Source organism: Pseudorasbora parva, chromosome 16 (genome assembly GCF_024679245.1).
Source record: "Pseudorasbora parva isolate DD20220531a chromosome 16, ASM2467924v1, whole genome shotgun sequence".
NCBI lineage: Eukaryota > Metazoa > Chordata > Actinopteri > Cypriniformes > Gobionidae > Pseudorasbora > Pseudorasbora parva.
Genome location: NC_090187.1, coordinates 38,867,458 through 38,894,562, shown reverse-complemented (window position 1 = coordinate 38,894,562; position 27,105 = coordinate 38,867,458). Strand labels below are relative to the sequence as shown.

General features: G+C 36.8%; 1 protein-coding gene across 7 annotated transcripts in view; it reads left to right on the top strand.

The window, feature by feature from the left end:
* sema4ba (sema domain, immunoglobulin domain (Ig), transmembrane domain (TM) and short cytoplasmic domain, (semaphorin) 4Ba) overlaps positions 1-26,728 on the top strand; it is a 112,312-nt gene extending 85,584 nt beyond the window's left edge. For all 7 annotated transcript variants that reach the window (XM_067418953.1, XM_067418950.1, XM_067418951.1 and 4 more), the window contains 13 exons: positions 2,317-2,477; positions 3,339-3,401; positions 6,024-6,122; positions 6,773-6,884; positions 7,618-7,734; positions 9,101-9,258; positions 14,784-14,965; positions 15,336-15,486; positions 17,352-17,562; positions 17,981-18,096; positions 18,502-18,659; positions 19,567-19,655; positions 21,798-26,728. In XM_067418953.1, coding sequence (XP_067275054.1) covers positions 2,317-2,477; positions 3,339-3,401; positions 6,024-6,122; positions 6,773-6,884; positions 7,618-7,734; positions 9,101-9,258; positions 14,784-14,965; positions 15,336-15,486; positions 17,352-17,562; positions 17,981-18,096; positions 18,502-18,659; positions 19,567-19,655; positions 21,798-22,561 — 2,381 coding nt within the window. In that variant the 3' untranslated portion in view covers positions 22,562-26,728. The remainder of the gene's footprint in view (positions 1-2,316; positions 2,478-3,338; positions 3,402-6,023; positions 6,123-6,772; positions 6,885-7,617; positions 7,735-9,100; positions 9,259-14,783; positions 14,966-15,335; positions 15,487-17,351; positions 17,563-17,980; positions 18,097-18,501; positions 18,660-19,566; positions 19,656-21,797) is intronic.
* The last annotated feature ends 377 nt before the right edge of the window (positions 26,729-27,105 follow it).

Genomic DNA, 27,105 nt, shown 5'->3' with positions numbered 1-27,105 from the left:
AAAATGTGAAATGAAATAAAACCTGTACTTTAGTCAAAGGCTGAAAGGGTGTGTAATTTATAGTGTGCATTTGTTGAGAGAAGTTTATCATTTTTTGGCTTGTGAAAATAACTGTTTTCAAACAGATTTTATTTCTCTAAATATTACTAATATTTGACATGGAAAAAATACTTTTTCCCGTTTTTTTTTCCTTTGTTATATTTTTTATTTTATTTTATTTTATTTTATTTTATTTTATTTTATTTTATTTTATTTTATTTTATTTTGTTTTGTTTTATTTTATTTTATTTTATTTTATTTTATTTTATTTTATTTTATTTTATTTTTATTTTTATTTTATGTATTGCATATTAGTAGTAGTATTTGACATGCAAAAAAAATCCAGAAAAATATTATTTTTGCCCTCGCTACACCTGAATTGTATTTATTTATTTGTTTGTTTGTTTGTTTAATTTCTCTGCATATTAGTAGTATTATTTGACTTTTTTTTCCAGAACAGTTGCCCTCAGTTTTATTTTATTTTATTTTATTTTATTTTATTTTATTTTATTTTATTTTATTTTATTTTATTTTATTTTATTTTATTTTATTTTATTTTATTTTATTTTATTTTATTTTATTTTATTTTATTTTATTTTATTTTATTTTATTTGTTTATTTAAACAAAATTTTCTGCATATCAGTAAATATTTGACACAAAAAAATAGTTTTCCTCAGTACTCCTGAATTTTATTTAATTTTATTTTTCATATCTGCATATTAAACTGGGATAGGTAGAAGTATTTTGCACAGAATTTTTTTTTTTTGCTCTCCTTTCGGTGTATGCTGGACTGAAAGACGAGTGTGATTCAACCATTAAGCCAATGACAGATGTGGAGAACACTGTGTCATCTGCCATGCAGTGATGAAGGTTGTATTTACAGCCTGTTGACATTGATTCGACATGCGTCTTAAGACCTAAGGAGCTGGTATCTTGGAATGATGTCATTGTGGCATGAGAGCACTGCTTGGTTCTGCCAGAGATGAAAGACTATTTCCACACATTTCATTTTACACACATTCTGAATCACCACCACATTCTCAAGTGGCTCGTCTGAAGTCAAAAAAAGCCATGCAAAAGTATGATTTGGCATTCTGAAAGGGATTTGAGCCAATCGCAGGTCTCGAAACCTCTTAGCAAACACCCCCTACTGGTAGGAAAGACGCTGTTGTCATGGTAAGAGAGAAACAGCCTGCAGGAGCTGCCATGATAATGATGCACTGCAATATCTTTGATTAAGAGATGAACATCTGTCTCTGAGCTATATGTGGCCACACACAAATGCTCATTTAACATGATTCAGACACGTTGCTGTTGCAACAGGTTTTAGGGTTCTCACTGCCAGCCAGTAGACAACATTTGGAGCCAGATTTAATAACAGCTTGTGCCAGTGCAAACCCTCTTTTGGCGTTTGTCTGGATCCACTGAAGACACTCAGTGAAAAATTAGCGCTGAGAAGGCATAGACAGGGTTTTTTTTGCGGGTGATTTCATATGCATCTGTTGGAGTTTTTCCTTTCAGATGCAAAACTTATGGGAGGAGAGTATTTAAACGAATCATGCAAGGTGATTTACTAAGATTTGCGCAAGTCAATTTACAGGTATTTGCACCACCGCACATAAAAAGCACGTAAAAAAAAAAAAAAAACGCACTGTTCTTGGCAGATTATGTTGGTCATTAAGGAAATGATCCGTCTGCGTCTGTGTTCTTTAATTAGCGCGTCGACAGTAGATCATGAGCAGAACGTTCCACTCCCATCTGCGTTTTTTTTAAAATTGCGCTCTCCCCTGAATTTGTTCTTAACTGGGTCATGAAACAAAGGTGAATCTAAGGTTTGTTCAGGAGAGGGGAAATGTAAATAATAAAATAAAATAAAATGAATTAAAATTTCACAAAATGTAAGGTTAGATCTATTCGTTTTTTCCCTCTGTATAGGATTTTAACAAATTAACAGGTTTTTACGGTTACATTTTTACAGTCAAAATTACAATCGATTTTTCACAGGTGTAAATAAAACTTTTAAAAAGATCATTGGATTACTTTCCATACCATTTCAGTCTTTCTCTTGAATGTTTAATTCAATGTGACTTCCCATTTGTGAAATGTACTAACAATTTCTGAGTGAAAATTGTTTGTCCTGAAGTAAAACCAGTTGAAAAGCACAATTGCATATCAGACTTTTGCACATTTATCATATTTCCAGTAGTAAATCTTATTGGCTGGGTTTCGCTGACATTCCACCCTCTCCCCTCTCTTTTTTCCATATCTACTCATAGATGCAAACGAGAGGTCGGCCAAGAGATTTTCACCCGATGGAGTCTTCAATTACACCTCTCTGCTCCTCAGTAAAGAGGATAACATGCTGTACGTTGGCGCTCGAGAGACTCTCTTCGCACTCAATATCACCGATATCAGCAGAACGCAGCTGCAGCGTAATGTGAGTATGTCTGTGTGATTCATTTTGGAGAATTCATAAGCATGCGAATCAGTCTGTGATATGGGAATTAGTCATTTAAGGTTCAAATGAGAGTAGAATATCAATAATGTTGGATCTAGGCATCACTTAAAGGGATAGTTCACCCAAGAATGAAAATTCTGTCATCATTTACTCCCCCCTTACGTTGTTACAATCCTGTATGAATTTATTTCTTCTGCTGAACACAAAAGAAGATATTTTGAAGGCATTGGACATTCTTTAAAATATCTTCTTTTGAGTTCAACAGAAGAAAGAAATGGAGACAGGTTTGTAACAACATAAGGTTGAGTAAACTGAACAATAACAGAGACTGTCCCTTTAAGCACACACATAAGGGTGAACACGGTTAAGGTGGGTCACTTTCGGATAATTTGTCATTGGTAAAATATGACCCAAATGGCTACATAATAAAGCTATCGTATGGTTCAGAAGACTTTGAAATGTAGTGCAAAAGTCATAAGGATCACTTCCGCTTTTATTGGGTTTTTGTGTCCTTTTAGAAGCTTGGAAGCTTTAGTTTCATTCACACCAAGTGTCCTACTTTACCAGTTGTCCCACTTCTCCCCTATTGTATTTTGGCATTATACTTTGCGACAAATTAACTTTTTAAGTCATAAATAGACCTTCACAGTTCACTGCAAATCGTTGCTTGATTCATTTTGAACATAACAGAAAGGCTAGACTGCAATATGTTACAGCCAAGGTGACTCAATGTAGGCCCACTCAATGTAAATGTGCTTATTAATGCATGATGCTACTGTAAATGTACTAAAGCTGCTGAGACTGCTCAACTCAGTCAGCTTGCGATTTCCACTTTTTCAGTTAACATGGAGCACACCACAGAAAAAGAGAGACGAGTGCAGTTTCAAAGGGAAAGATTTACAGGTAAGTGAATGAGACATTCATCAAACCAAGTAGAGAGTATGTTTGAACATGATATTCCGTGCTGATTCATATAACTCAAGCAATAAGTAGGTCTCTAAAGTAGGTGTTAGCTATAGGATTGGGCAAAACTTGAATCTGAGAAGCTGCCCGTCGCATTACTTTCAGTTCGCAGGATCCGTTATTGCCTTGACACGTCCACACTGTAATTTCCCTGAAAGCTTGACACTGCATAAGGGCTGTTATTAGATTAATAATCAGCACGCCTAATTTGCTGCCAGATTGATTTGTCTTGGGAGTCAGGTTTGGATGGATGTTGGGACCCTGATGAAGACACAGTAATAACTGCTGTTTCTTGTGGCCGATGACACGCAGCTGCCAGAAACCTCTCCCAGACTATTACAGAGGATTTAGATCAAACCCACTGATGTGAAAACACATTCTGAGCCCCAGCCAAGCAACAAGCCTGGTGCTTACATTCACCTTTATGTAATGGCCAAACTCTATGTTTGTGATTTTTTTTTTTTTTTTTTTTTGTATTTTTGAAAATGTATTTGGATAACCATCATACAGTAAGTAAAAAATAAAAAGTTTGCCTTAAAGGGATAGTTTTTCTCTTTTTTGTGTTTATTTGAAAATCAATTTGAATAACTATCGTATTGTAAAAAATTAAATGTTCATCCTAAAGAAATAGTTCACTCGGAAATACAAATCCAGTCATCAATTACTCGCCCTCATATTCCAAACTTGTTTGATATTTATTGGACACAACAGAAGATATTTTGAAGTACGTCAGGAATCAAACAGCATTAGAACCTTTTGACTTCTATCGTATATGGACAAAAACACTGAGACGTTTATCAAAGTATTTTTTTAAAGAGGAAAGTCAGAAAGGTTTGTAACGACATGAGAGTGAGTACTGCTAAATAATTAAATAATTTCAATTTTGGGATGAACTATCCTATTTATACTGTGGCAGAAATAATATACAGTATGTCTAAATTCTTCCTGAAATAATTTAATTTAAACTAAAATTATGTCATCATCTGTCCACCCTCGAGTTGCTTCAAACTCCAAAATTTCCAAAAGGGGTGCTAGGTGGTCAGTGGAAATTTTCAATGAAAATAATTATTTAATAAATTTGAAACAAATGTGAACAATTTAAACTTACTGCTTAATAGTTGTTTTCTAAAGACTGGTTAGAAATCATGATATTAATTGTGATTATTTATTCTGTAAAGAGCCATCGTTTTTAACAGTGAGAAATAAATAAAAGCAAATCTGCATATAATTGTCAGGGGAAAAGCATGCTCGTATCTCTCTGCTTATGTTGCAACCTACAAACCTTAAAGAATAGTTTGTATTTGTGTTATATCTTTCTGGATAGATGTTTCTTGCCCGTGGTGTTTAATTTAAAATTAAATAAATTAAATTCGTATATATATATATATATAAAACACACACAAAAAACAGTATAGATGAGCCTATATATTGATTACAATATATATATAGCTGCCTTTTATTTCAAGGGAGTGCCCTTGCAAGGAGATTGTCATATTTTGGAATCCTTCCTATCAAAAAGTTTCGATCTCCAACAGTGTGTCAGAAATTACATACTGTCTAGGTACTACATTTGAATTTGAACTTAATTCACGACCGTTAAAAAAGTATGTTCTATAAATTATGAATGTGTGTGGTGTGACTGTAATCCGGACATAAAAATTATTTACATTTATATAGCGCTTTTCTAGGCACTCAAAGCGCTTTACATAGAAGGGGGAATCTCCTCAACCACCACCGATGTGCAGCACCCACCTGGATGATGCGACGGCAGCCATTTTGCGCCAGAACGCTCACCACACACCAGCTGATTGGTGGAGAGGAGACGTTTTAAAAAGCCAATCAGGAGAGGGGATGATTAGGAGGCCATGATGGACAGAGTCCAATGGGCAAATTTGGCCAGGATGACAGGGTTATAACCCTACTCTTTTTTCGAGAGAACATCCTGGGATTTTTAACGACCACAGAGAGTCAGGACCTCGGTTTAACGTCTCATCCGAAGGAAGGTGCTTATTGACAGTATTTTACTATACTGGGGCATTAGGACCCACACAGACCACAGGGTGGCCTCACTAACACCTCTACCAGCAGCTCCTGGTTTTCCCAGTTGGTCTCCCATCCCGGTACTGACCAGACTCAGCCCTGCTTAGCTTCAGTGGGAAACTAGTCTTAGGCTACAGGGTGATGTGGCTGCGGGGTGTACTACATCCGCCATGTTGTCCTTATCATGTGACCTACCAGGGTCGCTTCACTGCCGTTCATAAATCGTCTCCTGTGACCTCGCTGGATAGAAAAGTGTCCATTGTATGCACACTTCAGAATCTCGCTGGAAGAAATAGGTCATCCGGGAACTTTTTGCCTACTATGTTTTCGGACATACTACTCTGTTGGGGTACTGTCGCATACTATATAGAAGGGAAGTATTCAATTTCGGATGCAGTGCAAGTGATCTAATAGGTGCATCAATGCCCGGCACTTTAGTAACCGTCACATGCATGTCTTAAATCATTGTCTGTCTTTCCCTTTTCTTATAAATTTCCTTTTGCTTTCGCTTTCTCATTCCAGACTGACTGCTTCAATTACATCAAGATTTTACTGCGTGTAAACAGCACTCACCTGTACGTGTGCGGAACGTATGCTTTCAGCCCTATCTGCGCATACATCGTAAGTACTGTTTCATTTTTGTTCTGTTTTCCTCCAGGATTTCACCACCTCCATCCATGCTTTTAACAGACTGCAGGGGAGGAATTAATTATCTATGTAATTTACTCAGTCAGTCAAAATGTCCTCAGAAATACACTGAGGGTAAATGCCGTTCGGATGAGAAATGATTATTGCCCTGCACTTTACTTAGACCCTTCACTCTGGAGACTAGGCTAGAATTGGTCTGCGCACTTGAGGGGCCGACACAGACCGCTAAGATTGAAGCTTAAGGATAGTGTTCTTTGCATACACAGGCTGATTTTGTGACAGCTGTCCATTGAAATGGTTTACATTGTCATTTATGCCCCTATAAAGACATAAACGAGAAAGAATCAGAGCGCATCCAGCCCCAACTCCCTCCAAACATCATTTTTATCAGTATCCTTGGCCCACACACAGTCGATAGTACACACATCATCCCTTCGAGTCCCTTTGAGTGCGTTCACCCTGTTCTTACTATCTCCCCAGACTTATCGCAATAACATGACGTTCTGTTCAGCAAAATAAGCTCCTTGTTTAGATCTACACAGGCAGCAAGCGGTCAGCACAGTCGATACAAGAGACAGTGCTTGCTGTCTTTAAAGAATTTCCCTGTGTCTTCTTCCCTCCAGAACACATCGGATTTTTCCCTGGTGCGCAGTGAAATGGGAGAAATAGTCAGCGAAGATGGTCGAAGCCGGTGCCCTTTTAACCCCGAATACAAGTCAACGGCCATCATAGCTGGTATGTGCTACAAAAAGTGGTGTAACTTTTAGTATTTTGGCATCACCGTATTAAACTTAAACTGTTTAATTTAGTTATCTTGGTTCCTTTGGTCTAAAAATGTAATTTAGTTCTAGTTCACTTTTTTAACACCAAACCTAAAGATACAAAAAAAAAAAAAAAAAAAAGCTTTTATGACGTAATTTGCAACAAAACATCCCAAACAATGCTGTGTGCTAAATACGCTTATTGTATATGGGTATATATGATGGTATTTTTACCAGCTGCAAACTCACAAAGAGCTCGTAAAATCTGTAAAGGAGTCAAAATAGCGGGAGGTATTCTGACGAACAATGTGAGAGAACATTGTGCTTGGTACGTTTTTCATCTTCAAAACAAACTTATGTCTTCAGCCAACAAAGTTTAAATCCTGTCTGGCTAGCGCACTTCCTATAATGTTTATGCATTAGGTCAGAAGGTGGAGAGTAGGCTGCTTTATAGCTGTTTGAACGCATTCGACCACATGACCGTTCGTTTACACTACGAAAGCAATCTGGTCCAATGCGTTTTTGACTACCATTTGAAGTGGTCGACAGTGGGCAAGATCAAACCTGTATTTAGCTTTGTCCACTTGTGATCCGATCAATCAAAACGCATCTTAATGCTACTATACCCGCTACAAAAAGTAGAGTTTGCAACACCCTTTCCCTATTTGCTTTATTAATGTCTGTTTCTTTGAATGATGGTTTTACAGATGGAGAACTGTATGCCGGCACGGTCAGTAACTTCCAAGGGAACGAACCCATCATTTACAAAAGCCTTGGCCAGGGCACAGCCTTAAAGACTGAAAACTCACTGAACTGGCTTCAAGGTAAGAGCCAAATCCACTACAGACCTGCTTTTAATGAAGCAATTGCGCACAGTATTTGAGCAGAAAAACCTGCATATTAATCACTAACCTTCTGCAATTCAGTTTAACTAGATGCTAACATCACCTTTTTTTCACTTTTTCCTCACCTTTGCCATTTGTATTCACTGTAAAACTGTTTAAGAGCAATATTTATCGTGAAAAGTGATACAAAATACACTTGATTGAATGGAATGACTATTTAAGTGAACAGAAAAGAGGTATACATTCAATGTAATACAAATGGAAATAACCACGGATGTCATTGCAATTCTTTTCAGCACAAACATCTTTTCTTTCCATGTTAATTGGCCGCATTGTAAATAGCATCTCTCAAAACGAAGTGCTTTTTACCAGGTACAATTAAAGGGTTAAAGCCCGTTCACACCAAGAATGACAACTATAAGATAATTAAATACTATATATATATATATAGTATTTAATTATCTTATAGTTGTCGATATTTCAATATACCTTAAAGGAAGGCAACCCTACTGATTTTCGTTTCAGTTTAATATTATTTCATATATCATATTTAATATTAATGACAGAATTTTCATTTTTGGGTGAACTATGTTTTTAAGTGACTCGGGTGCTACAATTGCACAAACTGCAGGCAAGTAGATGGTTCTATAAGCAGCACAATTCCCCCATTCTGTCCTCTTTAGTCCCCCTGAAGTTACCACTAAGAGGCAGTTTTGGCACAGCCGAGAGTTATTCATATAAAGCAAGACTACAGACAACAAAACAAATCAATTTAGTGTCAGTTTACACAGTCAAACCCTTCTCAACTGACTAAAGAATGCTCAATAATAGCTTAATATTTTGCCATACACTCTAAAAAATGCTGGGTTAAAAACAACCCAAGTTGGGTTGAAAATGCACCGACCAAACAATTAAGTTGTTTTAACCCAATGGCTGAGTTGTTTTAACCCAGTGGTTGAGTTGTTTTAACCCAGTGGTTGGGTTAAATGTTGCTTAAGACAACCCAATTGCTGGGTAAGAACAACTCAACCATTGGGTTAAAACAACCCAATTGTTGGGTCGGTGCATTTTCAACCCAACTTGGGTTGTTTTTAACCCAGCATTTTTTAGAGTGTAAGTGGCAAAGTTGATGAAAGACGCCTATGCAAAATCGATTCTGTGCACTTTGATAGTGTAATAAAAATATCTTATATTGGTAACTACACCTAGAGATTGTTAGGTCAAAGGGTTTTCAGGTGGACCAGTGGCTATATTTGTGACATAAAGTCCACGTTACTTACAAACGCTGCTGTCTCGGTGTACAGTCCATGGCGTGGATTGACACTTGTTTTTATTTCTCCCACAGACCCTGCTTTTGTGGGCTCAGCCTACATTCAGGAGAGTTTACCCAAAGACAATACAGTCGGCGATGATGATAAGATTTACTTCTTCTTCAGTGAAGCGGGAAAGGAGTTTGATTTCTTTGACAACACCATTGTGTCACGCATCGCTCGCGTGTGTAAGGTGAGGGACACTTTGGTGTAAACACAGTTTTGAAGGGAGTTGGATGAGGGCCATTCTCCCCACAGCAATAATCCAACTAAATACATGCACACACAACATTTATACACCTCCCTCAATGAAGTGTAAAAGAATTACATGGCAGTATGTTTGTGCATGTTAATATTAGTGCACATATGTGGGACAGAGTGTGTTGGCTCACATGGCTGTGTGATCGTTTCATGCGTCACACCAAGGTAAGAGAGGTCCGCTGCCTTTCAGAGATATTATGAGGTTTGTGTTTCAAAGACACATTCCTCAATGCAGAGCTTTCCCTTTACTTGGTCCGCCTCCAATTCTTATCTCTGCTCAGCAAATATTAGCATTCATCTGTTGAGTTGAGGGGCAGCTGAAAATGTGCATTGCACACACACAAAACACACATTCCTCACAGTTCTTTACAAAGAGGTCTATAGTACCAGCATGAAGCTATCCTATGGGTGTTTCCAGTTATTTTTGAGCCAGAGTTATAAATGCTATCTGACTTATTGGCTGATGGCATCATATGTGCACAGTCCCAAACTCTTCACTAGAGAATAAAGATTTAAAAGAGCTCATATATAATTAATATTATATATATATATATTATGTGTGTGTATATATATTGAGTGACTCTCTTTTTGATTTAGTCATTAAATCAATGATTCAACCAGTTTGTTCAACCCAAATTAGTGACTCTATATGAAAAAAAATTTACATTTTAAAATTTAAAAATGTTCTGAGCGCATGGCGCAAGTGCACTTAGTCCGAATCCGCTAAGTCCAAATCCACTTTTGCTAATTTAACAAAACAAAAAAAAATTAAACACAGTCTGCATGCCAGGCACATAGTCCAAAAGGGTTGTAGTCTCATAATAAGTTATGTGTGTTACGTGCAATAAACCAATCAGAGTCTCATCTCCCATTCTCTTTAAAACCCTTTGCTCTTGCACAGTGGTGGAATTTGAAAGTGAAAAGACTGAACAACAGAGAGGAATTCTTTTGTTTTTAATATTTACAAATTGTTGTGTGTTGCTGCGCATCCCTGTGTGTGTAATAATAAGACTATAGGCATATATTACTAACATGCCCTTTAAATAACGCAAAAAAATGCTATTGACTTTAAAACTGTTTTTTGTTGGTAAATGGTGCAGTCGTTTTCATTTGCATAAAAATAACAATAACGTCAACAATGCGCCTGAACACACCTCGTTTTCAGATCAGCACACCTACGGGCGAACAGATGGGCACGATTGCATTTGCTTTTTAAACAACGCGCCGCTGGACATGTAAATGATAACTGCGTCAAGCTGAAACGTGTGTCGTGCCTGGCAACATATTGCACCAGGTGATAGGGCCCATAGAATACCCCCCCCCCCCCCCCCAAAAAAAAAAAATTTAAACCACTGATTCATTAAGGAATAAATTAAGTGATTCTCTTTATAAGTGAGCAGTTGAATCATTGACTCAGTAGAGTAATTCAAACCAATGAATGATTCATTCATGAACGAAACAAGTACTTGTCTGTAAGAGTGAGTCATTGAATCATTAACTCCATTGAATCAAAATCACAGGTACGAAATACAATACGGTGCAAAAAGAGGCAAATAACTGTCTAAACTGTATGTCTCTAAATTTTAACTTCTGTTTTTTGTTGGTCTGAATATCAGCATCTAACATAACCTCTCTTGCTCATGTGACAATGCCTAAACTATTTATATGCTGCTTGCGAAATAAGTCAAAACTCTTATTTAGTCAAAATAAACAAAGAATTTTGCATGTCTTATCAATCCAGATAGTGTAGTTATGGCATCTACTAGCAGGAGGCTAACGGTGCTATGCTAACTTTGACCCCTTAGTATTTTTAAACGCAGTGATGACAGTGATGAATATAAACATTCAGCGATTGCCATGTAGCTCATTCAAATAGGCTTTTCAAACCAGCTTCACTAAGAATAATTACTTAATGGTTTCCGTTTTCACACTAGCTAATTTACCAAGCGGCAGCCGATAGAAGGTTCACACACTCCTGTCTTCTTGCCTTGTAATATGGATTATCACACAGACTGCATGAAATGCCTCCTGACAGTTAAATGGTTGCCATGCCAGGGGAATGTGTCCTTCTTATTGGCATCCCCTACCTTAAACATTATCCGAGGTTCCCTTTTTAGCATGCCCCATATTCCTCCAACCAGATCCACTGGAGCCCAGCCATGAGGGAGGGAATGCAATGATTATGTTTATAAGCTGCATTTTCTTGGTATTGTACCTTATCTCCTCTCATATAGTAAACAAATGTAATGATTCCTGCAAAGCCCATTAGTAGACTTAATTGTCGTGCACTATGTGATGTGGCGCGCAACAAAGGAATGCTCATGGGCCGATGCACAAGCCCATCTTTGACTTGATTTCCCTTTGCTTATGCTCTCCATCTCAGATCGGTGCATTTGCGCATAAAGAGTGATCTGAATCTTAAGAGAGTCTCTACGTTGCCAGTTGGGTAACAGCACTGACCCTGTCTGTTCTGATCGGCGCATGAGCGGAGTACAACATCTGCGAGATTAATTTGCCTTCTCGTCTTGCTTTTGAAGTCTGAGAATGATTTCAATTCCACTGCTCTTTCTATATTTTGGTTCCTTTTCTTTTTGACTCCTTATTTACCTCCAATCAAGTGTCACTATAATATGGATATTGGAGCACTTTTCCACCCACGACCACGTCAAATTCCAGTGGAAACTGTGATGCATGTCAAACTATCTATTTACGTACTGCAACAGTTTCTTATTGTTTTAAGATTCCTTCTGAATTGCGCCTGGGGTTTGGGTTTGAAAGAGTACCATATCATTTACACTCAGAATGACAATGAGCAGAAGCTGCAATCCTTTGATTTCAAACCAAAGGTGCACTTTTCAGCTATTACTGTTCTGCCATTGTAGAAATACACTAAATATATGTATATATATATATATATATATATATATATATATATATATATATATATATATATATATATATATATATATATATATATATATATATATATATATACACATATATTTAAACATGCATTTACTCATCTCACTTGCACAAAATCAGATTCAGTATTCCACAAACTTAATAAAAAAAGGATTTGCAAAAATATACTTTATGTATTTAATCTCACTTTATTAACCAGTGTCTTTGCTGCTGACTTTCTATGATCCAATCCAACCAAAACTTTAACAAACTTGATAAGCAAAAAGGCCTTTACATTTGCCAAATAAATGGAAAAATAATTAGCTGCTTTTTAGGAGATAAGGAACATTGCAAGGCATTTTAAAAATAACTTTTCCCAACACTGCATCTCATTAAAAATAATAATACCCTTAAATAATAATACAAAAATGTATTATATACATTCATTTGGTATTACAAAATAAATATTATTACATAATTTAAATTTAAATTATTTAAATTTTGACCCGAAAACAATGAAGCAATTATAGATTAGTGTAGCAATTTTATGTGATGCTGTGAAGAGCGTTTACTGTATGGTCCGAGCACTGTTTATGGATTATAGTGTAACTCAGCCTTCAGCTGTAGATTCACAGCGCTAAACTCTGCTGTTCAATGATAGGTGGGAGTTTCCCTTTAAAAGATTTTATTGGAATGTGTTGTTGCCGTCCTGCTGGTAAGGGAAGGCGTTGTCTTGCGTGCTGGATTACAATAATATTATAATTAGAGGAAAGCTCATTTTCTTTGGAGAGCAGCTAAGATGGATGAATAAAAATTGTGCTTTTGGGACCTCTGCTTTACGTACCTCTGGCTGACGTTCAGGCCATTTGTATTTCATATTGGTCTGTTTCTCTGCCCTGCTCTTTGCCCAAACTTCTCATTCTGTTCTCATCTTTGATTTTATCTCTCCGGCCACTTGTTTGTTCAGGTGCTCAGTATAAAGTTCTGCTTGAGCGAGGGTTGACACTAATATAAAGCTGCCCTGAAAAACAAAAATATTTAGTTGATTCATGGTTTGCTTTGTTCTACTTCACCTGTGTCATAGGGTTTATTATCCAACATCCCTTCCTTTTGCAAGTTTCCACTATGCCTTTTATGTTCTGAATGTATTTTTCAAAGATCACTTTGGCTCTTAGTTTTTAAACCAATATTTGTCTTACTTTTTGACGGTGTTGGGGAAAGTTACTTTTAAAAGTAATGCATTACAATTGTGTTACTTGGTTGGTTTCTGTTGAATGTGTCATTCAACATATTTAATTATTGCAGGTTTAAGTTTGAATTGCACTGTTTTAATTCATTTGGAAGAATATTGAATCTGTTTTGAGCAATTGAGAAGAGTAAATGCAGTCTAGATCTACAATAACCATCATGTTCACACACCGCCTCTGCACTTACTCACAATGTCATGAGGACAGGAGAGCTATCAGTCAATTCATGGGAAAACAAGGCAACTTGTGTTACTTAGATATTGTTTGTGCATTTAAAAGTAATATGTTACTAATTAACTACTTTACTAATTACTTACTAAAAGTAATCTGATTAAGCGTTACCTGAAATGCATTACCCCCAAAGCTTCTTTTTATATAATGGACTACAGCACAGGGAATAGTGCACCATACTTAAAGTTAAAGGGAGAAGTCAAAATAAGTATCGCAATAGTTTATGGGAATCCAATAATTAGTCACATCATTTCACAACAACCCCTTTGTCTTTTCTTTTTTATTATGTTGCAATATTATGTTGAACAGCAAAACAGATCCATAACATTGCTCACTAATTGAAAAATTCTCATAACTGGCTGTTTTCTCTTCTGATAGACATTAAAGCCCTTGCATTATTCTGCCTGTTTTGTTTAAAGGGACTTAAAAGTACCAAAGTTAAGGCCTTTGCAACCTCAGGGCCTCAATCTCAAAAACACACTGTTGTGCTCAGTCTTAATGCACAACATGTGATAGAAGCTGAAGATAGAAGCTTGTCCAGTTCTAAATCTTTATATAACAGACAATGTTGCCATCATAATCAACATTTCCATTGGCTTATGCACCCACTTGTTGGAATCGCAGGCAGCTTCTAGTTCCCTCTGGTGGTAGGAAATGGTCAAAACAAGTCTTTGCACATATCCTCCTCAGTTTACTTTCACATTTATGGCAGACGCTTTTATCCAAATCAACTTCAGAGTTTATATTGTGTCAGTGTTTGTGAGTGTCCAGTGAATCAGACCACGAGTTGAGCTCCAGGAACTCATAACAGGACTCATTTTGGTCAGGGTTGTCATGCGCTAAAACGATATAATAAAAATAAAAAACGTTTTTTGATATTTGAAATAAAGCTGTTAAGTAGTTAACTAATGAAACCGTATTGTAAAGTTACCAAAAAATCTAATAAAAATGAAAAAAGCACATAATAAAATTACTAAACATTAAACTAAAATTATAAAAATAAATGCTAATTTAAAATATTATTAAATGCTAAAATATAAAACTAAAATAACGCTCATTTCTATTGGTATTTCGACAGGGTGATAAAGGTGGAGAGAGGGTTCTTCAAAAGAAATGGACAACCTTTCTGAAAGCCCAGCTCCTATGTTCATTGCCTGACGATGGGTTCCCCTTCAACATCATCCAGGACATGTTTGTACTGACCCCCAGCAAAGAGGCCTGGAAGAGTACCGTGTTTTACGGAGTCTTCACCTCACAGTGGTAACGTATTACGCTATATCTCCTGAAATTGCATTTAGAATACAGATACAGTGAATATTGTTGTGGCTGTGTTTGTGTTCCTCTTAAACCTTTGAGAAAAAGAAGAAATCCAGCTTTCATTTCTGTTATTGAAGCCTGCCTGGCACTCAACCAGACTCCTTTTGCTTAGTGTGGGAGTTGTGGGTATTGATTGAGTGCATTAACATGGGGCAAAAGAGACAGGACAGGCAGGAGATGTCAGCGAGGCTCAGAATAGCCTCCCTCTTGTTTCCGCCTACGCACCTGTTATGTCTGAGGTTAAATAAAACACTTTTGCATTTTGCGTGCACTCACAGACAGATTGTAATGAATGTTGTGTTTGTATGTACAGGTACAAAGGTGCTTCAGGAAGCTCAGCTGTATGTGCGTTTACAATGGACCAGGTTGAAGAGGCTTTTAATGGACGTTACCGGGAAGTTAATCGGGAGACGCAGCAGTGGTACACCTACAACCACCAAGTACCAGAACCCAGACCCGGAGCGGTACGTTTCTTGTTATGTTCAAAAACAACTAGATGGAACGCAACAGAATCGAACACGGGGGTCTTGAGTCATGTTTCTAAAAAAACACAGCATCAGAAAAGACGCACTACTCAAAAGGGAAAAGTTCATCCAAGAATGAGATTTCTGTCAACATTTAGTCAACCTCATGTCATTCCTGTCATGTGTGCTACATTTTATTGAACATTTTACTGCTAACTGGTAACTGTTTGGTTACCAACATTCTTCAGAATATATTATTTTATGTTCCGTGAAAGAAAGTTAGTTACACAGTTTTGGAATGACATGAAGGTGAGTAAATGATGATAGAAATATACATATTTGCGTGAACTATTAGCCTAGAATATAAATGTAATTGCAGCCAGGGTCGTCTATCAACTCTTCGTTGGCTTGCGAGCTTGAAAAACCAAACTCTGGTCAGGCCAATCACATTGTGTATAGAGTCGGTGGACGGGCTTAATGTAATGACAGCAGAGATGCGACGGTTCCGCTTAAATCCCCTGCTACTTGAAAATAAAGAAGATGGCTGCTGCTGGCGAACAGCTGTCTTTTGAATCGGCTTTGACCGCGACTCTGGAAGACTTGGAATTAAGCTATTCTTTGAGAAAACAGCAAAGAACGGCAATAAGTCATTCTTAAAAAAGGACTCTCACTCTGAATATGTCACCTTCTTCGTTGCTCTGGTTGTTTGAAGCGCTATCCTATTGCATGCAGAGGGAATTTAAAAGACAAGCGTTTATCCCGCCGCTTGGACTGAGCCCTCCCAATGGTGTGTTCCCAGACCCAACATCCTTGTCAGGCTAGTGAACCATCCCTTTAAGAGAAAAAAGATACTCAAAAACAAGAGTTTGACAAATTAGTTTGTTGGTGGACAACTAATTGACCATACTGACCCATCTGTTCTAAACTTCCTTTGAAATTTGTGATCATGACATGTATTACATAAAAGTTGTCAGGATGTTTGATGAAAAAATTTGAGGGCTAAGAAATGATGCACAGATAAATGGTGCCAGTGAACGCACCACACACCAGGGTGGATAGGAGAGAGGCTGATAGAGCCAATTCAATGAATGCAGATTATTAGGAGGCGATGATTGGTAAGGGCCAATGGAGGGAATTTGGCCAGGAGACTAGGGTTACACCCCTGCTCTTTTTACGAGAAGTGCCATGGGATTTTTAATAACCACAGATAGTGAGGACCTCGGTTTATTGTCTCATCCAAAGGACGGTGCTCCCATCACTATACTGGGGCGTTTGGACCCAAACAGACCACAGGGTGAGCGCCCCCTGCTGGCCTCACTAACACCTCTACCAGCAGCTCCTGTTTTTCCCCCGTTGGTCTCCCATCCCGGGACTGACCAGACTCAGCCCTGCTTAGCTTCAGTGGGAAACAGGGTGATGTGGCTGCTGGCCAATCCATTATTAGGCAGAGCTTATTTTTACCATGAGTTTAGTTTGTCTGAGTACAAGATCTTTTGATCACACTTTAGATTAGGGTTCTCACTATTAACTAACTATTAACAATGACTTTTGCCTAAATAAAGTCCCAATTACTGCTTATTAGTAACGTAGTTAAATGCAGGTATTGGGTAGGATATGGTCATACAGAATAAGGCATTAATATGAGCCAATATCCTAATAATATGCATGCTAATAAGCAATTAGTTAATAGTGAGAATTGGACCTTAAGTGTTACAAATCTTTTCAATAATCTGACCTGACATTAGTGTTTGTGTTGAAAGTTACATTGATTCCGGTGTAATCAAGCTGCCACTCAACAAATATCACTGAGATATAGTGACATGGATATTGTGTTTCTGAAGCATCTTTTTTCCATCTTCCTGCAGTGCATCACCAATGCAGCCCGTGCCCAAGGGATCTCCTCGTCTCTGCACATGCCTGATAAAGTGCTGAACTTTGTGAAAGACCACTTCCTCATGGATAGCGTGATTCGCAGCCAGCCTCTGCTGCTCAAACGAAATGTGCGCTACACGCAGCTCGCTGTGCACCGAGTACAGGCTCTTCACAAGACCTATGACGTGCTCTTCATCGGCACCGGTGAGGGCTTAGACCGCCACATATGCATGTAAAGCTCAGGAATACACCATAGCAAATCTGATTTTATACTAATATTCCTGCATTAAAGGCTTTTTACATGTTGCCCTAATCCCCATTAGGATTTAACTATACGGGATTTTAAGTCCAGGATTTTAGACTTGGGAAATCAAACCTTAATATCAAGCAGCACGACTTTATCGGTTGCTTTAGACATTTAAGCTGGTTTGTAACTACTGATTCATTGCTTAAAGGGGTAGTTTGCCTCAAAAATGTCATCATTTACTCATCCCTTTGTCTTTCCAAACTATTACTTTCTTTCTTTTCATGCAGAATAAGGCATTAATATGTGTTTTTTAAGTACTTATAAACAGCCAATATCATTACAAAATTGTCTCACATCACTTGCGTTTTGTTTCAGATGACGGCAGGATTCACAAAGCCATCAATGTTCAGCACAAGATGTATATCATCGAAGAGCTGGTGATTTTCCCCGAGCCACTTTCTGTACAACACATCGAACTGGATGATGAGAAGGTACTTCATTTTTCCCTTAAACTCATCTACTTTCTTTGTACTTGTTATGCATGCTGAAGAACATAATGCATTAGTGAAATGACAGCGTGGCCGGAAAAAGGACCCTTCAACCGTAGAGATAGTGAGGGCTGGAAGGGAGATAATTGCATCCCTGTTTCTTCTCTGGGGATCTGTGTGAACAGATGGGAAACAAACAGTGTCTGCTCTGTCTATACACTACTCAGTCTATACTTCATCTGTATATGTTACAGCATAAGAGCTATTTTAAAAAGACTCATTACCTCTGTCACTGCAATTATCATCTATTAGCATTTACTGAATATATATAAAGCATCTTTATCCAAACTGGATATATGATTGTCCTGTAGATGTGTCTCATTTCTGATGTGTTTGCATTTCCAACAGGGACTGTTGTTTGTGTCCAGCTATTCTGGGCTGGTTGAAATCCCTCTTGCCAACTGCTCCAACTATCAGAGCTGTGGAGAGTGTGTGCTGTCTAGAGATCCTTACTGTGCCTGGACAGGGAAGCAGTGTTCAAATATCAAACATGCTCCCACTAAGAGGTTAGTAGATTTCTATTACTTGTGCTAGCATCCGACTATTGCACTCCAATAATTATACTAACAAGTAATAAAATGCCATATATAAATAAGGAACAAGGTTTCCTTACACCTTGTTTTACTTGAGTGTATCATTATTTTAAATTCATAAATATCATTAAGGTTTTTGAGTGGAATGTACTATACAACATATTGCAACTTTAAATAAATATGAAAATGATTAGAGAATTATTGACCTTGACACACACTCATGAGGGTTTGCAGGGGTGACATGTGGCAGTATGACATCATTTCCGGTTTGGTTTTTTATTTTTATATACATTGAATTGGCAGACAAAAGTTTTTCATTTATTACAAATAATTTAACAAAGTTGCTTTTTTTATTTTATTTAAGCCAAAGTACTTAATAAGGTTTTCTATTTAAGAATTTAATTATTTTAGGTTTAAGGTTTTTTTTTTCTAAATTATGATCATCAGGACAGTTTTTACTTTATTTCCTCAAAAAATATTAAAATTTATTTTAGTTATAAAATGTTAAATATATATATATATATATATATATATATATATATATATATATATATATATATATATATATATATATATATATATATATATATATATATATGCTCTTAATTGAAGCGCATTAGTTTATGGTTAAGTAGGCCTATTGTCTTCAGTGTGTCAGTTCATAATATGCTAATTTGGTGCTTATAATTATCAATGTTGAAAAGAGTTGTGCAAACTGTGATGTAGTTCAGGGTTCTTTTATTAATCCAATAAAAAAACAGCATTTATTTGAAATGTATATCTTTTGTAACACTGTAAATGTCTGTTACTTTTGTGTTTTTTTAATTCTACTGTATGTATGAATTGAATTTTATTCTAATCGCTGCTCTTTTCTTCCTAGTCAATGGCAACAAGATGTAGATGATGCCAACACTGCCATGTGCAAAATGACAATGCTAAACCCCCGTTCTGCAAAACCGACTCCACCACGTGAGTAAAAGCCACACTTAAAGATCCTTTCACACTGAGTTTGATGTGATAAAGCGAATGGAGCTTTCACACTGAGCGCGAAACAAATGATTGCCAGCTAATTCACGCATGCACGCCAGGTGGTGCTGTCCGAGAATAAATTTATCTCATAGGTTTTCCCATTTGGCTTTATCCTCATACGCTGCACAACATACAACAGTAAATTGAATTAAATAAAGTTTGGTACTACAAAAAAAACATCATCAAGTACATGTAATAACTTCTGACTGCAATCTAAAGTAGATTTTGATTAAATAATGGGCAGATGTCTTTTATTTGAATAACAAAATCGGCACACTGCCACTGGTGCTTCCAAATAATTTATTAAAAATGCAACCCTTCGTAAGGCAAACAAGAAGTTAACAGCATGATACAACATGATAAACATGATGCATCACACTTGACTTAATTTTTGAACTCAGATTTGTAGTGTTTTATAATAAACTGAACGCTACACTACTTAACATTTCTCATGTAGGCATTTCTCATTATTTATTGTTATAAAAATACCCCAAGCCGCATGGAAAAACTCTTACAGAGTATGATCATCATAATAATATATTTATTTGGCTTCTTGTTTCATCTGTGGAAATGTTTCCCTGAGTTTCTTCATGCAGAACAAGGAAATGAACACAACGTCACCATTTGGAAGGGCAGGAGTTATGATCATAGTATGATTGACAGCTATAGAGGGAACGAGCGCTCTGACTCATAACAGACACGCACGGAAGGAAACAGCGCTCTTCATTTATTAAAATTATTAGAAATTATAATCTGTATAACATATAAGAATTAATCTGTTCTTAGACTCAGACTCCAATGATAACACTCAACATCCATTTTCTTCCCTCTTCCGGAATAATTTTCCTAAAGGAATTATATGTAAGAAATATATTTCAATTAATCATAAAATGGTCCTGATATGTCAGTAGACATTAAAGGGTTAGTTCACCCAAAAATGAAATTATTGTCATTAATGACTCATCCTAATGTCGTTCCTCACCCGTTTAGTCCCAGAGCATATGCAGTCTATGTACACTATACTGTCCATGTCCATCAAAGTAGTCCATATGTGACATCAGTTAGTTCATTAGAATCTCTTGAAGCATTGAATATACATTTTGGTCCAAAAATAACAAAAAATACGACTTTATTCAGCATTTTCTTCTCTTCTGTGTTCCTCAAGATTCAAACAGTCATGAATCAGTGAATCGATCAATGATTCAGATCGCCATTGTCACGTGATTTCAGCAATTCGGATCGCATGTCAAACCGCCAAACTGCTGAAATCACGTGACATTGGCGATCCGAATCATTGATCGATTCACTGATTCATGACTGTTTGAATCTTTATTTGAGGAACACGGAAGAGAAGACTGATGCTGAATAAAGACGTAGGTTTTGTTATTTTTGGACCAAAATGTATTTTCGATGCTTTGAGAGATTCTAATGAACTAGCTGATGTCACATATGGACTACTTTGATAATGTTTTTATTCCCTTTCTGGACATGGACAGTATAGTGTGCATAGACTGCATATGCTCTGGGACTAAAATATAAAATATCTTTAACTGTCTTACGGGAGGAACAACATTAGGGTGAGTCATTAATGACATCAATTTCATTTTTGGGTGAACTAACCCTTTAAAAAAGTTAGTTAGTAACAGTAGTCCGGCCTGGATATTGTCATTTAAAAGTTGTTGAATGCAGCCGAAAAAACGACACACTGTTCAGAAAAAAGTGTGAAGGTCTTCATAGGGGTCTATTGTTTTGATTCAAGAGAGTCATTGAGACGTACATTGGCATTGCTTAACCGTGTTCAGTGTGAAAGGCCCTTTACAATATCTAAACTCAGTGTGAATCACTATTTGTAGAATTCATTTCCAACAAACCACAAAGTGCCATAGAGTGCATGAGGGTAAGGCAAGCTTTGACAGTTACAAAAGCACTGTGGCATGTGGCATGACCAAACGCATTTACACAATGCCTCCGGCAAGACCCTTTGATAGACTGTAAGTAATTGAAGTGGTTGCATAGTGGTCTGCTAATATCCAAGATAAATGTTTGCTTTATTGGTAACTAATAAGACCATCTAACCCACAGGTGTTCCATCATGTCATGTGGTACAAATACCAGTCAACACGTTTACGGTTCTACCCTGCAAGCTGCGATCCAACTTGGCCGAGAGGCGATGGGCGTACAGTAATGACGCCGAGCGATTCGTCTACCCTAGTCCTGACGGGGGGCTGGTGGTCGTAGCCCAAGTGGACAAGGAGGAGGTCTATGAATGCTGGTCTGAAGAAGGTGGCTACCAACAACTTCTGGCGAATTATTGCGTTAAAGCAGAGCACGAAAGCACCACCCTGACTGGACGTTCCCGAACACAGCTCGTGCCCAAAGGGGAGGCGATTATCCTGCCCGGGGAAACCTGGTCACCGCAGAAAACCAAAACATACTGGAATGAACTGATTGTTGTGTGTGCCTTACTCGTGTTCTCCCTGGTGGTCCTGTCGCTGTTCGTGGCGTACAGGAACCGGGATAGGATGAAGTCCATGCTAAAGGAAGGCGAGTGTCCCAACATGCAACAGAAGAAACCGCGGATTCCAGGGAAGCACACGGAAAGCCTTCCGTTAAACGGCAACAATATCCCGCCCTCTGTGTCTGACCACAAGGGCTATCAGACACTCAATGATAACTACATCTGCAGCACGCCAACCCACGAATGTTCCTCACCCGAGAACAGCAAGAGCTTCTCGGAATCCGAAAAGAGACCGTTGAACTTAAAGGAGAGCCACGTGGAAATCTCGCCGACTTGCCCGCGGCCTCGAGTACGACTGGGCTCGGAGATCAAAGACTCGATTGTTTAAGTTTGTTTTGGATGACTGTTAAAAAAAATAGTGGCCTCTGAACTGAACAGCACCAAGGGAGGGACAGACTGAAAATGACTGGAAACGTACCATCACTGGGTTTTATTTTGCACTTTGTCTCCTCTCATTTTGTCTTGGTGACCTGTTCACATTTCTCAGTCACTGCCAAGTCTGTGAAGCACCCAGAGCCACAACGAGCGGGACGCAAGGCCTAGGACACGCTAAATAAAGGTGGGCATTGCGAGAGACGCCAATCAGGTTGTCCCGCCCGGTCCGTCCAAAAAATGTCTGGTGGCATCTGTGTGAAAGCAATACGATGCCCTCAGGGTTCACTAACCTGTCATGCTCCCATCTCATCCCTCGGTCCGCCGCGTAGAGTTGGCCGTCCTGTGAACGAGAAGATGAAAATTCAAACTTTAGTCTATAATAGAGCCTCTGCTAAACATAGTGCCTGACGTGAGATGATTCGCTGACATTTCAACACAATGTAAGATGTAGTGGTGCATCAAAAAGCTTTGATGATATATGCAAAACTTTTGCGCAGTATATCATCACGACCTCAGCACATAGCAGGCATACTATGCAAATCACAATAAGGAGAGCTAACAACCAGTACATGGCTGTCCTACTATAATAATAAGTGATGCCACGACCTCAGTATTCTACACAGCTTCTCAGAGGTACACACGTTAAATAAAGTATGCAAGTGAGATTGAGGCATATAAAGAGCCCACAATGGGGTTACAATGTGTAGAGGACTCCAAAGAAGGCATGTTAGCAATACTAAGAGTACATCCAAGGCACAAATACACTCTGAAGATGCAAAAATATGTTCTTTATACCCCAACAATCTGTTGCTAATTTACCAGTAGTATTTAAAACACCATTTAAAGCAGAGGTTCTCAACCTTTTTGACTCCAACAACAACATCTGATGAATGTCATCTTCAAGTTATTTACTGAAAAGGATTAAGGATTTAAAAATAAATTATAATATTTTACTTACAATTTCTACCTGATAAAATATATTCATTCTAAAATATATACAATTATATACTTACAATTGATTTTTAGTTTATTTTTGACTTATTTTATTTTTAAAACTGTTTGTTATCTTGAGGCCTGTTTGGCCCCCTGGTTGAGAACCTTTGATTTAAAGCTGTAGTTCACCCAAAAAATTTAATTCTGTCATCATTTACGTACTTTTTGGTTGTCCAAACAATGCAAATCAATGGGGTCCAATGTTGTTAGTTATGGGATGCACCGATATGAACATTTTTACAGATACCAATAATTCTAGATGTTTGAAAGCCGATAACCGATATATTGGCTGATAAATCTAAATCTAAATCCAAATGTTTATATCATTTTTTAAAACCTGATTACAAAAACCATTCATATACCATTCATTTTCGCCTCACTATTAAAAGCCATGTCTCAAGCACACAATCATAATGTTCTCATTATTATTTTACGTAGCCTATATGACAGACTTGCACTTAATTATAAAAATGTCCTTTTTTTGTAGTGATTTCAATCCTATTTCGAGCAATTCAAAACCATCATGGTGAACAGTGCACATCTGAAGTGTCTCAGCTGAAGGAAATAATCCATTATTTATCGATTTTAATATATCCGTCAAATTTTATTAATCGGCTGATAATGATAACATTAAAAATGAACATATATGTGACCCTGGACCACACAACCCGTCATAAGTCGCATAGGTATATTTGTGGCAATAGCCAACAATGCATATGGGTCAAAATTATAGATTTTTCTTTTATGCCAAAAATCATTAGGATATTATGTGAAGTTCATGCTCCATTAAGATATTTTGTAAATTTCCTACCATAAATATATCCAAAAAAATATTATTAGTAGTAATATGTGTTGCTAAAGACTTAATTTGGATGACTTTAAAGGCGATTTTCTCAATTTTTTTTAATTTTTTTTTTTTTTTTTGCACCATCAGATTCCAGATATTCAAATAATAGTATCTCGGCCTAATATTGTCCTATCCTAACAAACCATGCATTAATAAAAAGCTTATTTATTCAGCTTTTGGATGATCTATAAATCTCAATTTCAAAAAATATATGACTGGTTATATCGGCCGATACTGTACGGTGGCCCATATACTGTGCATCCCTAGACAACAGTTGAAACAAATTTCTAAATATCTCAGCAGATGAGGATGAGTAAATGACGAATTAAATTAATTAACGACATATATATTTCTTGAAGTAGTGCATAATACAGTCAATAGTGATCAAACGTCTCTTGAAATTGTTTACTGATCCAAAAAAAAAAAAAAATTGATGTGCCAAAAGATTTTCTGATTTCACATCTCTCAGAAGCCCAAGTGGACTACGGATCTGTCAAGAGCTGTTCTCTTGACTCAAAAGTGTACTTCTCTCAGATTAAAGACATTTATATTGCCATGTTGTAAATTTGAATGATGAATTTGCATTCGGACAGAATGAAAATGACTTTACATGCCAATTTTATGCTAAACTATGAGATCTATGCTCCCGAAGAGTGTAAAGTGACCAGCAGATTTTTTTTTTCCATGAAAAAGTGCCATGTTCACTATAACACCTTAAGTCAAAGCAGGCTAACAGATGTTTTTGGGTGGGAGCAATGACATATGAAACTACGTTATAAATCGTCAGCTGCCAAGAGTGTCAAACTGGCTCGATTTCAGTACTTGGTTGCTGCAAAGCATCGGGATGGGGGTAATACCACAAATGTAAGTTACTATAGCATCAACATAAGGATCCATGTAAAAATGTACAGTTAAAAACACACAGAGACAAAAAATAATAGTAATTTTTAAGAAACATCTATTTCCGGTATCAAAATTTTCCAGTAAGATTCCCAAAGACAAGCATTGTATATTGCACCACCCAAGTGTGTAATATTTCATTGCCACCGATCTTTAAAGATCACACAGACATTTGTATTGTGAATGTAGTTATGTATTGATTGAAAGTGTTCCAAAATTCTTCTTTCAATAGAAACATTGTGTCTTATTTAAATTTACGCTGAATGTTTGAAAGCGGGACATTTATGTGATATTGATGAACAATGACTTTGATCACAAAGTTGTATCATTGTATTTGTAAGGGAAGGTAGTGAACGACATTTAATGTTTTTACATTCTTTTTTTTTTTTTTTTTTTATACCAGAATGCATTACAATTCAGTTTTTTTCCTATTGTATTTGCACAGAATGTGGCATGGTTGAAATGAAAGTGTCTTGAAATGAATGTTCCTCTGACATTGCGTTAGCAAGTACCAACGGTTTTGTTAAAGCCTCCGAGCTAGATTTTGTGATTTAAACGGTATGCGGGAAAGCAAATGTAATCTTGTAGCCCTTTTGTGACTCAAACACGTGAACAAAAAGCAAACCTCACATGCATGTCTGCTCTGGTGGACTACACAGTAGAATTACCTAGTACATGTAAAGTCGCAAACCACTGTATATGGAATGGTCATCTGTGCAAGGGTATGTCTCCACTGTGCTAATTAATATCTACAGAGGTCCCCTAATATATAAATATATATATAACAATCACACAAAACACTTACTGAATATATTTCAAGCACAGAAAAAGAAAAAAAACTATGTTTTTGTAATAATAATAATATAACTGTTTTACATATACTAAGACCTCTGTTTGAAAAATCACATTCAAAATATCATGCAAAGCAAAATTGCTTATGTTTTTCAGTACATCATCTGATTATTATCACTAGCGTGCCGTTTTACAGAGTAGACAATGTGAAAACTTCACTGTACATCAGCTGCTACCTGCAAGCGGTAGATTTAGTTACGTATATAGATAGTCGTATAGTCACATATTTCAGTGCTGAACTGACACAGACATAAGAGTTACTGGACTGCGGTAGTCTGCTACACTCTTCAAATGCTCAGATACATTCTTTATAATGGCGCACCAAGATGCTCTGATCTATTGTAAGTTAATGTCTTGTAAACTTTAATGTAAAGGTGTATTTGTACATTTTGCTGCCAATGTAAAGAAAAAAACCTGTTGTGAAATGTATTTTTTGTATTATACATCACTACTGTTTTGTTGTTTTTATTATATTGTACATAAAAGCACTTTAATTTTAATTTTTTTAATAAAAGAAATAAACCCACAGATTTTGACCGATTCAACATTATTATTCAATTGCTGTTTTGAAACTTGCAACCTATGGTTTTGAGTCAAGTGGCATCACATTGTATGATTAATGAAGTGATATACTGTAATATCTCATATAATGATATTAATAATGGTTAGCTTATACATTTCATAGACACTATAGGTTTCTCTTTTGGTTGGTATGAACATATCTTTACAAATACAGTACGAGTTTAGAAAAATTATAGTTGGTAAACATTTTAGAAATATTACTATTTTTTATGTTTTTGAAAGAAGTCTCTTATCCTCATCAAGCCTTGATCAAAAATACATAAAAGAAAACTGTAATATTGTGAAATATAATAACAATATAAAATAATGGTTTTCTATTTGAA